This window comes from Gobio gobio, assembly GCF_949357685.1.
Source record: "Gobio gobio genome assembly, chromosome: 15".
NCBI lineage: Eukaryota > Metazoa > Chordata > Actinopteri > Cypriniformes > Gobionidae > Gobio > Gobio gobio.
In genome coordinates, this window is record NC_137108.1 from 1,629,176 (window position 1) to 1,641,675 (window position 12,500).

Sequence of the window (12,500 nt, forward strand, 5' to 3'; positions counted from 1 at the left end):
TGTATATGGTCTTTACTGTAGTTACAGTTAAATATGCATTTCAAATGTACAGTATTTATTCTGGTAATTATTATTACCTAATCTTGTCCTAAAGCTCTCTCTGATGTTCCTGTAGTTTCCAGGAGGATTCCCCGGACAGCAGCAGGACCCTCTGTACGGATACTTCACCGGCGTCGCCGGACAGGTGAGAGATGTACACTGATCAGGCATAACATTATGACCTAATATTGTGTTGGTCCCCCTGACCCGTCGAGGCATGGACTTCCTGTGGCCGGTTCTCCACTGGTCCTCCATGACCCTGTGGCCGGTTCTCCACTGGTCCTCCATGACCCTGTGGCTGGTTCTCCACTGGTCCTCCATGACCCTGTGGCCGGTTCTCCACTGGTCCTTCATGACCCTGTGGCCGGTTCTCCACTGGTCCTCCATGACCCTGTGGCCGGTTCTCCACTGGTCCTCCATGGCCCTGTGGCTGGTTCTCCACTGGTCCTCCATGACCCTGTGGCCGGTTCTCCACTGGTCCTTCATGACCCTGTGGCCGGTTCTCCACTGGTCCTTCATGACCCTGTGGCCGGTTCTCCACTGGTCCTCCATGACCCTGTGGCTGGTTCTCCACTGGTCCTTCATGACCCTGTGGCCGGTTATCCACTGGTCCTTCATGACCCTGTGGCTGGTTCTCCACTGGTCCTTCATGACCCTGTGGCTGGTTCTCCACTGGTCCTCCATGACCCTGTGGCCGGTTCTCCACTGGTCCTTCATGACCCTGTGGCCGGTTCTCCACTGGTCCTTCATGACCCTGTGGCCGGTTCTCCACTGGTCCTCCATGACCCTGTGGCTGGTTCTCCACTGGTCCTTCATGACCCTGTGGCCGGTTCTCCACTGGTCCTCCATGACCCTGTGGCCGGTTCTCCACTGGTCCTCCATGACCCTGTGGCCGGTTCTCCACTGGTCCTTCATGACCCTGTGGCCGGTTCTCCACTGGTCCTTCATGACCCTGTGGCCGGTTCTCCACTGGTTCTTCATGACCCTGTGGCCGGTTCTCCACTGGTCCTTCATGACCCTGTGGCCGATTCTCCACTGGTTCTTCATGACCCTGTGGCCGGTTCTCCACTGGTCCTTCATGACCCTGTGGCCGGTTCTCCACTGGTTCTTCATGACCCTGTGGCCGGTTCTCCACTGGTCCTTCATGACCCTGTGGCCGGTTCTCCACTGGTCCTCCATGACCCTGTGGCCGGTTCTCCACTGGTCCTCCATGACCCTGTGGCCGGTTCTCCACTGGTCCTCCATGACCCTGTGGCCGGTTCTCCACTGGTCCTTCATGACCCTGTGGCCGGTTCTCCACTGGTCCTCCATGACCCTGTGGCCGGTTCTCCACTGGTTCTTCATGACCCTGTGGCCGGTTCTCCACTGGTTCTTCATGACCCTGTGGCCGGTTCTCCACTGGTCCTTCATGACCCTGTGGCCGATTCTCCACTGGTTCTTCATGACCCTGTGGCCGGTTCTCCACTGGTCCTTCATGACCCTGTGGCCGGTTCTCCACTGGTCCTCCATGACCCTGTGGCCGGTTCTCCACTGGTCCTTCATGACCCTGTGGCCGGTTCTCCACTGGTTCTTCATGACCCTGTGGCCGGTTCTCCACTGGTCCTTCATGACCCTGTGGCCGATTCTCCACTGGTCCTTCATGACCCTGTGGCCGGTTCTCCACTGGTCCTTCATGACCCTGTGGCCGGTTCTCCACTGGTTCTTCATGACCCTGTGGCCGGTTCTCCACTGGTCCTTCATGACCCTGTGGCCGATTCTCCACTGGTTCTTCATGACCCTGTGGCCGGTTCTCCACTGGTCCTTCATGACCCTGTGGCCGGTTCTCCACTGGTTCTTCATGACCCTGTGGCCGGTTCTCCACTGGTCCTTCATGACCCTGTGGCCGGTTCTCCACTGGTTCTTCATGACCCTGTGGCCGGTTCTCCACTGGTCCTCCATGACCCTGTGGCCGGTTCTCCACTGGTCCTTCATGACCCTGTGGCCGGTTCTCCACTGGTTCTTCATGACCCTGTGGCCGGTTCTCCACTGGTCCTTCATGACCCTGTGGCCGGTTCTCCACTGGTCCTCCACTTCTGATAGAGACTGACCACTGTAGACCGGGAACACCTCACAAGAGCTGCAGTTTTGGAGATGCTCTGACCCAGTCGTCAATTTGGCCCAAACTCACTCAAATCCTTACGCTTGCCCATTTTTCCTGCTTCTAACACATCAACTCTGAGGACAAAATGTTCACTTGCTGCCTAATATATCCCAGATCATCAGTGTTATTCACTTGGTTATAATGTTATGCCTGATTGTTGTATGTTCTCAATATTGTAACGCTGTGCTTGGTTGTGTAGGATGGGCAGATATCTGCAGAAGAACTGCAGGCGTGTTTGACTCAGGCCAACTTCTCTGGAGGATACAGACGTAAGAAAGCTTGACTTCTTTCACAGAATTACTCGTGGTTGTAAACTGGAAGTGTTTGTAACTCATTCTTTGCCTCCAGCGTTCAACATCGAGACGTGCAGACTGATGATCAGCATGCTGGACGTATCCTTCTGGCTCACCGTGAGGTTTTGCTGATTGTTGTGGTTTGTTGTGTTTTGTTGAGGTGTTTCTCCATAACTCCAGCGCTCCTCAGAGAGACATGTCTTGCTCTATGGGCTTCAATGAGTTTAAGGAGCTGTGGGCGGTGCTGAGTGGCTGGAAGCAGCACTTCATGAGCATCGACCGGGACATGAGCGGCACAGTCGACCCGCAGGAAATGAGCCAGGCCATTTCCTCTATGGGTAAAACTGCACCCGTTTAGACTTGCATGATGTATTTCCTGTATTTGGCCCAAGTGTAAAAGGATTAGTTCACTTTTAAATCAACTTTTGCTGATAGTTTCCTCACCCCCATGTCATCCAAGATGTCCATGTCTTTCTTTCTGCAGTCGAAAAGAAATGAAGGTTTTGGATGAAAACAGTCCAGGGTTGTTCTCCATATAATGGACTTCAATGGGACCCAAACGGGTCAAGGTCCAAATGACAGTTTCAGTGCAGCTTTAAACGACACCAGATGATGAATAAGGGTCTGATCTAGCCAAACCATCAGCTTCTGAGAGAAACCCAGCAGTATTTATGCTATTATTTTACCTCTTATCAGACGAGCGTGATCATCTCTGAGCTCAGCCATAACTTCCGGCAAGTGAGGTCAAATTAGATCATGGTCATAGATGTATATGTAGATGCCTCATTAGCGACTGCACAGATCAGTAGAATGAGGCATCTACGATCAATATATCTATGACCACGCTCGTATTTGACCTCACTTGCCGGAAGTTATGGCGGAGCTCAGAGATGATCACGCTCGTCTGATAAGAGGTAAAATAATAGCATAAATACTGCTGGGTTTCTCTCAGAAACTGATGGTTTGTCTAGATCAGACCCTTATTCATCATCTGGTGTCGTTTAAAGCTGCACTGAAACTGTCATTTGGACCTTGACCCGTTTGGAGCCCATTGAAGTCCATTATATGGAGAACAATCCTGGACTGTTTTCATCCAAAACCTTCATTTCTTTTCAACTGCAGAAAGAAAGACATGGACATCTTGGATGACATTGGGGGTGAGGAAACTATCAGCAAAAGTTTATTTAAAAGTGAACTAATCCTTTAAGCATGAAGACTGCATGTGTGTGTAGAACTTTTGATTACCCGACAGGACACACTCAGATTTACTAACAGCTCTGACTAGCGCAAACCCTCTTTGGGTGTTTAAACTCTCCTGTCAGGATTCACTAAAGACATGCAGTGATGAATGAGCGCTGGGATCATAGATATCCATAATAAAGGCAAGATGTCTCGTCCGCTGCTGGCCAATGGAGGTCGACGTCTGCTCCTGGCGGCCATCTTGTCTCACTCAGCTCGCTCACTCATTGTGTTTTAATGGTGCTGTACTTTTTAAATAACCATCACTTGCTCAATTTTCTACCGATTTTTTTAAACTGTTTGGTCCACTTTTTGAAAACAGACCCTCCCTCTTCTTCTAGGCTGCTATGGGCCTGTGTTTGTAGGAGTTTCTCTATCAGACAAGAGTATTAAATCAATCATGAGGTGATTTACTAAGGGTTGTGCTCGTCAGTTTTATTATTCATTATTGCGTCTTAAACCAGAGGCTTATGGGTAGATTGTGTTGGTCATTATGGGAATGATCCGGCTGTGTTCATGAATGTGTGTGTCTTCAGTAGATCACACAGATATGAGTAAATCTGGCCCTTATAGTGTTGGCAGAGCTTTATTTTATTTTCGAAACTTTGCATTTCAAAATAAACTTCTAAATGTCGTCCAGTAGTCGCTATGTAAACAATTTAAAATGTGATATAAAAAGCAGTAGCAAATGTTGAATACACACACCCTACTCATCTTAAATGTGCAACACCGTTTTACCAAATTATATGTAATGTCTAATTAATTTAACTCACAGTGGAATCTCGTGAGTTCCTGATGCATGATGGGATACGCTTAGCCTCAAATACTGCTCCAAAGCACAAGATACAATCACACTATGTATAAAACTTCCTAATAAAACAAGAAAGAAAAACAGAACCCGTCTCCTTAAAGAGAAGTAATGTAAGAAGATCAGGTTTCATTCTGACTCCAGTTAAACTTCTCACGTTTGATAGGTTAGTGATGGCAGCTTCCAGCCAATGAGCAGAAGTGTTCTAGCCGGCTAAAGCTGTCCGGTTGACATGTTCTGGAAGAAGCCCAGATAAAGCTGCGGTCAGTACTGTAGCAAACATGTGTGAGAAACCAGGAAGTGTCTTCAGACACTGAGCATTCAAATGCGTGACTGTTTTGCAATGGAAAAGCAGAGAGTGATGCGCGTGATTGATATTCCCATGCTGAGCCAGCGCTGCTTTGTTTACGGCGTGTTTATCTGCAGGCCCAGTGTTGGGTCCATGTTTGAGTGACAGAAATGCCTCTGATATAGACTAGTGTTAGACCGATATATCGGCCGATATTTGCCATTTTTATCAGCCGATATAAGGCTGCTGCATTCGCCGATATTTTCCCTGCATTATTTCCAGACAGGCGTCCACAGGGCAGCTCTCACCGTCTTCAAACTCTCTCGCTCTCCCTCGCGCATATTAATCAAAATCAGCTGAGAATTGACACGATGGTAAAATGTGGAAAGACTGAAGTTTCACGTGGAGCATTGGGAGATTTTTCCTGAATTACCGCTGGTGTTGCTCTACTAGAGATTAAGTTAAGAGCACCTACACTCTAAACAATGCTGGGTTAAAAATAACCCAAGTTGGGTTGACAATGGACTAACCCATCAATTGGGTTGTTTTAAGCAAACATTTAACCCAACCGCTGGGTCAAAACAACCCAACTGCTGGGTTAGTCCATATACAACCCAACTTGGGTTATTTTTAACCCAGCATTTTTTAGAGTTTAACCATTAAATGACTAGGTTGTAAATAGTTTTAAATGAAGTATAGTACAGTCAGTGTGCACTTTATTATGCTGCTCGCTTGTTGATACTGTGTGTAGTGTCATTATTTTATTTATGCTTAAATATTTATTTTCAGAATTTATTTTCACCACTGAACTCTTTTTTTTCTTCTTGTTCTACCTCACCTGTTTTTACTATTTGTTAAATATTGTTTTTTTTTGTTCAATAAATGTTCCTTTTTTAAATTTAAAATTTTAAATTGTTATCATCCTGATCATTGTGTCATTTTTATGATGTAAATTGAGGGAGCAAAAGCAGTATCGGCTCCAAATATCGGCTCAAGAAAATCTGCAGCCGTATCGTCATCGGCTAAGGCTGAGGAAAAAAATCGGTATCGGCACTAAAAAATCCACATCGGTCGATCCCTGATATAGACGGATGTTTGCTTTACTGTGCCTGAAACCCCTTCTGAAGGGTCATAGAACATCAGTGCTAGCGTTATGTTTGTGAAGAGTAATAAAGTCATTTGTTTTTCAAATGTACATAACAGATTTTCAATCAAATGCAAACGGGCCAGTGATCAGGGGTTAATGTGTTAATGAGTGTGTGTGTGTGTGTGTGTGTGTGTGCAGGGTACAGACTCAGTCCTCAGGGCACGAACTGCATCATCAAGCGCTATAGCTCGAATGGAAAGATCTCGTTTGATGATTATGTGGCCTGCTGTGTCAAACTCCGGAGTCTGACGGGTAAGAATCAACATCTTCAGTTCTGAATATAGTGTGAGTTATGGCTGTTCCTCATACTGGGGGAACATAGGACCAGTCCACACCACACCACGGATCAACCTACCTAACACAAACTAGACATCTCCAGTAACTAGCACAGCATCATCTCATTGGTTTGTTAAATAAGATGCGATATTGTGCTCATTGCAGCTTTAACCTCTTAACTGTCACCGCCCAGCTGGAACTCTTTTTTTGATCGCCTTTTTTCCGTATCATATACAGTGAGGAAAATAAGTATTTGAACACCTGCTATTTTGCAAGTTCTCCCACTTAGAAATCATGGAGGGTCTGAGATTGTCATCGTAGGGTCATGTCCAAAAATCCAGAAATCACAATGTATGATTTTTTTAACTATTTATTTGTATGATACAGCTGCAAATAAGTATTTGAACACCCTGAGGAAATCAATGTTAATATTTGGTACAGTTGCCTTTGTTTGCGATTCCAGAGGTCAAAGGTTTCCTGTAGTTTTTCAGCAGGTTTGCACTGCAGGAGGGATTGTGGCCCACTCCTCCACACAGATCTTCTCTAGATCAGTCCGGTTTCTGGCCTGAGTTTGAGCTCCTCCACAGATTCTCTATTGGGTTTAGGTCTGGAGACGGGCTAGGCCACGCCAGAACCTTGATATGCTTCTCTCAGAGCCACTCCTGGTTCTCCTGGCTGTGCTTCGGGTCATTGACCCAGCCTCGACCCATCTTCAATGCTCTGAGGGAAGGAGGTTGTTCCCTAAATCTCATCCTCTCCTTAATACAGTGCAGTCTCCCTGTCCCATGTGCAGAAAAACACCCCCACAGCATGATGCTGCCACCCCCATGCTTCACAGTAGGGATGGTGTTCTTGGGATGGTCCTCATCATTCTTCTTCCTCCAAACACGTTTAGTGGAATTATGACCAAAAAGTTCTATTTTGGTCTCATCTGACCACATGACTTTCTCCCATGACTCCTCTGGATCATCCAAATGGTCATTGGCAAACTTAAGACGGGCCTGGACATGAGCTGGTTTAAGCAGGGGAACCTTCCGTGACATGCATGATTTCAAACCATGACCATGTCTTAGTGTATGACCAACAGTAACCTTGGAAACGGTGGTCCAGCTCTTCTCAGGTCATTGAGCAGCTCCTCCTGTAGTTCTGGGCTGATTTCTCCCCTTTATTAGGATCATTGAGACCCCACGAGGTGAGATCTTGCATGGAGCCCCAGTCCGAGGGAGATTGACAGTCATGTTTAGCTTCTTCCATTTTCTAATGATTGCTCCAACAGTGGAGCTTTTTTCCCCAAGCTGCTTGGCCATTTCCCCGGAGCCCTTTCCAGCCTTGTGGAGGTGGACAATTTTGTTTCTAGTGTCTTTGGACAGCTCTTTGGTCTTGGCCATGTTAGTAGTTGGACTCTTACTGATTGTATGGGGTGGACAGGTGTCTTTATGCAGCTAACCACCTCAAACAGGAGCATCTAATTTAGGATAATAAATGGAGTGGAGGTGGACATTTTAAAGGCAGACTAACAGGTCTTTGAGGGTCAGAATTCTAGCTGATAGACAGCTGTTCAAATACTTATTTGCAACTGTATCATACAAATAAATGGTTAAAAAATCATACATTGTGATTTCTGGATTTTTGTTTTAGATTATGTCTCTCACAGTGGACATGAACCTACGATGACAATTTCAGACCCTCCATGATTTCTAAGTGGGAGAACTTGCAAAATAGCAGGTGTTCAAATACTTATTTTCCTCACTGTATTTTAGTAAATATCATAAATTAGGTATTATTCGAAAGCTTACGAACTCAAAATTCATCCTGTGAAAAACGTTTTGAAATTGGACGTTGCGTTACCATGGAAATGGTACTTTAAATTCTTTTAGCGGTCTCCTCCCCCTAGTGGGCTGTGTCTTGTTTCATATTACAACATTTATTTGAACTACTTTATAATCAAAATCTTTTCTAATCTTGACAAAACACATATCGTCGGAAAGGTCTGAGTCTCAAGGTTCCTTATTTGGTGACCATTTTGTGATGGGAGTTATATTTGGACAGAAATTTACAGGAAAATGCATCAAAAAAACAATCAATGGAATGTGAATGACACCCGGTGGATGTTTTTGGTACAGCGCCTAAACAACATCTCATGGGAACTTCAATTTTTGTGATATCAACTTCAAATTTGGAACACAACTTGGTTAGACATTTGGCTTTGATTTTATTGTAATTTTAGATAAATGTTTTGTAAAATAAATATTTTATATAAAATAAATAATATTTAGTACAATATTTTTTATTTACAGTAAATTTAAACTTCCATAACTTTTTCATACTTTCATATTTTGAATTCAATAATCTGCTGAGTGTCTGCTTTAAAACAAGACCAAACTTAGGTTTATATTCCATATATTCCAAGCATTCTTGAATTACAGCCCTTTAAGTTTGGATAGTGTATTCTCAAAAGGGGGGGGGGGGGGGGGGGGGGGCAGTTAAGGGGTTAAAGACTTTCTATTTGTTCCAGTGAAATCACAAAACAAACTGTCCCTGTTCTTGATATGCAATCACTGATGAAATTCGGTTTAGATGAGAGTAAATCAGGGTCCAGAACCGCTTAGCAAACCTTCTACCACTAGATCTTCAGCAAACGAATCTCGCGAATCTTAGCATTTATTCAGGTCAAATGTCTCTGCACTAGCGATATACTGTGTTTAGATGCAGGAATGAAACTATCACATTAAACATGAGTTCTGTATCGATGAATTAAACCCAGTGTGCTACTGAAATTGATTTCTGGATATTCTTAATATTATTAGGGCTTGAGCACCGATGGTGTGAGACTCTATTGTAATCGCTCAGTCAATTATTAATTTTCTCCGAAATGAATCACATTTTTGAGGGCCTAAACATGCTGGAGAACTCCTGAAGCTTTGCACACGCGTCAGAAGTGGTGAACATTTGTGTCTGATATGGGTTTCAGAATTAGAATGAAATTCGGTACACACATGTAACAGCCCAACACCTACAAAAAAGGAAGTGAGATATTTAGAATATTCTTTGGAAAATGTTTGCTAATTTTGCCATTTCCAGACATTCTACTTTAAAGGGTTAGTTCACCCAAAAATGAAAATTCTGTCATTAATTCCTCACTCTCATGTGGTTGGACACCCGTCAGACCTCCGTTCATCTTCAGACACAAATGAAGATATTTTAGTGTAAATCTGATGCTGAGAAAGGCTTCAGATAGGCCTCCATTGGCATTCAGTACATTTACACTCACAAGACCCATAAAAGGCTCTAAAAACGTCGTTACAAAGTCCATCTCACTAGAGCCCTGCGCGGGACTGTTTTCTTCATCCCGCTCCCGCCCGCACCCGCCGAATTTCTGACCATTACCACCCGCTCCCGCAACGTATGTGTTACACTCCCGCCCGCTCCCGCAATATGTATGTCCACTCCCGCCCGCACCCGCAAAACTCCGAGAATTTATTCCCGCACAATAATAGAGATTTATTGATTTTGTGTCTTCTCCCGTCCCGCAGGAAAAAAAACACGTATTTGTATTGATATTATTAAAGAGATTCATGGGGTTGTTTGTTTCGTTTCCCTGGCCTGCATGTAAAAAAAAAAAAAAGACAAATACATTCAAATATAATTTCGTTTTTATCAAAAACTTTGCACATAAAAATAGACTGCTTTGCAAAACAGAAAACAGATTGAGAAACAAAAAACAGATCCCAATTCGTCGGTCAGTTCCGACGTACGTCGAACGTGACCGACTGAAAGGAAACCTGAGAAAACATGCTTCAACAGAACGTAATGTGAACACAAAATAGCAAACGGACATTTAGAAACAATCCATTTCCACTCACTAAACTTCTATGTATTGTTTGTCAAAAACACCAAACAGTCAACTTGACCTGCAGGGAGTGCTGAGCGTTTTTGGTGAGGTATGATCAAGTATCTGTATTTGCCAGCTGCGCAATATGTGGAGACATATAACGTTATACCGCATGACTTTGCCTACCAAAACAATTGAGAAACTTCTCCAAATGTCAGACTTTCCTTGCTTAGCTTTTGTGCTGTAAATACCTCGTTTGAGGTTCTTTTCTACATCATCTATTGACATCTTCTCCATCATGTCGTTAGGCAACCTCCCCCGCCGATTCCCACGGTGTTTTTTTTAGCCGCCCATTCCCGCCCGCAGCAAAATTCAAACCGCCCGCTCCCGCGAGATTTACGTTGGGTCCCGCGGGACTCAATCCCAATGCAGCCCTCTACATCTCACCACAGTGACTCTACAATAATTTTACGATGCGACGACAATAGTTTTTGTGCGAAAAAAAATCTAAACAACACCTTTATCCAGCTTGTTCTTGTCTTCCGTGTGTGTCTCCACGACGCATGCGTGAGAATATGAGCAGATCCGGCGTTCGGACACATGACCCAGAAGAGATTTGTTTACGAGCAGAGGAAGACGCGCGTCTCTCAGCTGTTGAATTCTACACTGATCGTGCTTTAGGTCTCGGCGTAGTTCTCAAAATGGGGCTAAAGTGAGCATTTCATGGATTCCCGAACGCCGGATCTGCTCATATTCTCACGCATGCGTCGTGGAGACACACACGGAAGACAAGAAGAGGTTGGATAAAGGTGTTATTTTGATTTTTTTTTTCGCGCAAAAACTATTGTCGTCGCTTCGTAAAATGATTGTAGAGTCACTGTGGTGAGATGGACTTTGTAACGACGTTTTTAGTGCCTTTTATGGGTCTTGTGAGTGTAAATGTACTGAATGCCAATGGAGGCCTATCTGAAGCCTTTCTCAGCATCAGCTTTACACTAAAATATCTTCATTTGTGTCTGAAGATGAAGGAATTAATGACACAATTTACAGTTTTGGGTGAACTAACCCTTTAAATATGCTATGATGCCCAAATATTTATACCACAAAACAGGAAGTTGTTGTAACTCAGACATGCAATGTCCAATCTTCCCAAAAGTTCACATGTTTGATAATAGTCCTGGCCTGAAGACTCTACACTCTGGCCAAAAAATCCTCTGATGATGCAAAATGACGATATTTGCGTCATCTGAGGATTTTTTCCAGAAATAAAATGCGTAATTCTCTCATCTCAGGGGGATATGAGGGGGGGAAGTACGATCATTAGAATATACTACAGGGTTTCTACTGATACAAAGCTCAATGCTAAATCACTGAAGTTACCCTTTAAATGCATGACGCCCACTATTCACTGTTTTCCTGAGGCCACCGGGTGCGAGGGCCCTTCATCGCTGCTTGCAGCTTTAATTCTTTCTGAAATTTCAGTTATTGTACACACACACACACACCACACACACACACACACCTCTGCACTAACTCTCAACATGAGGACAGGAGAGCTGTCAGTCAAATTAATGTGAGAAAGTAACTCAGATATTTTGTTGTAAATTTGAAAAGTAATGCATTACTTTACTAGTTACTTGGAAAAAGTAAAATTATTACATTGCTTGTAATGCGTTTCCCCAACAGTGATGAAGTGTGAGTATCAACATTCATTATAAGACGATGAGTTAAACGTTTCTAATGCACCTGCAGTTATTCCTCCAGTCACTGAGGATTTCTTCAAAGAATCCAGTGCAGAAATCATCTCATCACAGCCCTGCTATTACACTGAGACAGACACTCGCATGATCAGATCAAATCACTGCACAAGACTGAGGAAATCAGTGTAAACGTTAGGATTTAAATGATCACTGCAGAAATCAGTGATGTCCACTTAACCCCTACATCATCACACACATGCTCTATTGTTTTTATGTCTATATGAGTGCACACATGATCTCCTGATGGTGTGACAGGTCTTAGTGTCATGTGACAGGTCTTAGTGTTAGGTGTGTTCGACATCGGCTGCGGCTGGATGCAACTGATCGGCGAGAGTAGCCGCGTGCAGGCGGGGAGGAGCTGCAAACACAGACGTGAAGTCGGACACTTTCTGCTTCCCGCGGTGACGCTCGCGCTGTGTTTGCACACTTTATCAGCTGAAGTGAAATAAATGCAATATTTGGCAATACACAGATGTTTCAGAGACATTATTGTCATGTAATACTTTATGCACTGCTTAATACAGCGTGTGTTTTTACAAGAATAAAGTTCAACATATAAGCCTACACTATCAATGAAGTGGGGTCTATGTTTTTAATCAGTTATATTTTGATAAACATGACAATATAACATCGCGACTACATGAAAGGAGGTTTTACTGTTATAAAAAACAGATTTG

At 44.1% G+C, this 12,500-nt stretch overlaps 1 protein-coding gene across 2 annotated transcripts in view; it reads left to right on the forward strand.

Annotated features, from left to right (window-relative positions):
- sri (sorcin) overlaps window positions 1-12,500 on the forward strand; it is a 26,242-nt gene that overhangs the window by 12,546 nt on the left and 1,196 nt on the right. For both annotated transcript variants that reach the window (XM_079837065.1, XM_079837064.1), the window contains 5 exons: window positions 116-184; window positions 2,379-2,448; window positions 2,528-2,571; window positions 2,663-2,810; window positions 6,094-6,207. In XM_079837065.1, coding sequence (XP_079693191.1) covers window positions 116-184; window positions 2,379-2,448; window positions 2,528-2,571; window positions 2,663-2,810; window positions 6,094-6,207 — 445 coding nt within the window. The remainder of the gene's footprint in view (window positions 1-115; window positions 185-2,378; window positions 2,449-2,527; window positions 2,572-2,662; window positions 2,811-6,093; window positions 6,208-12,500) is intronic.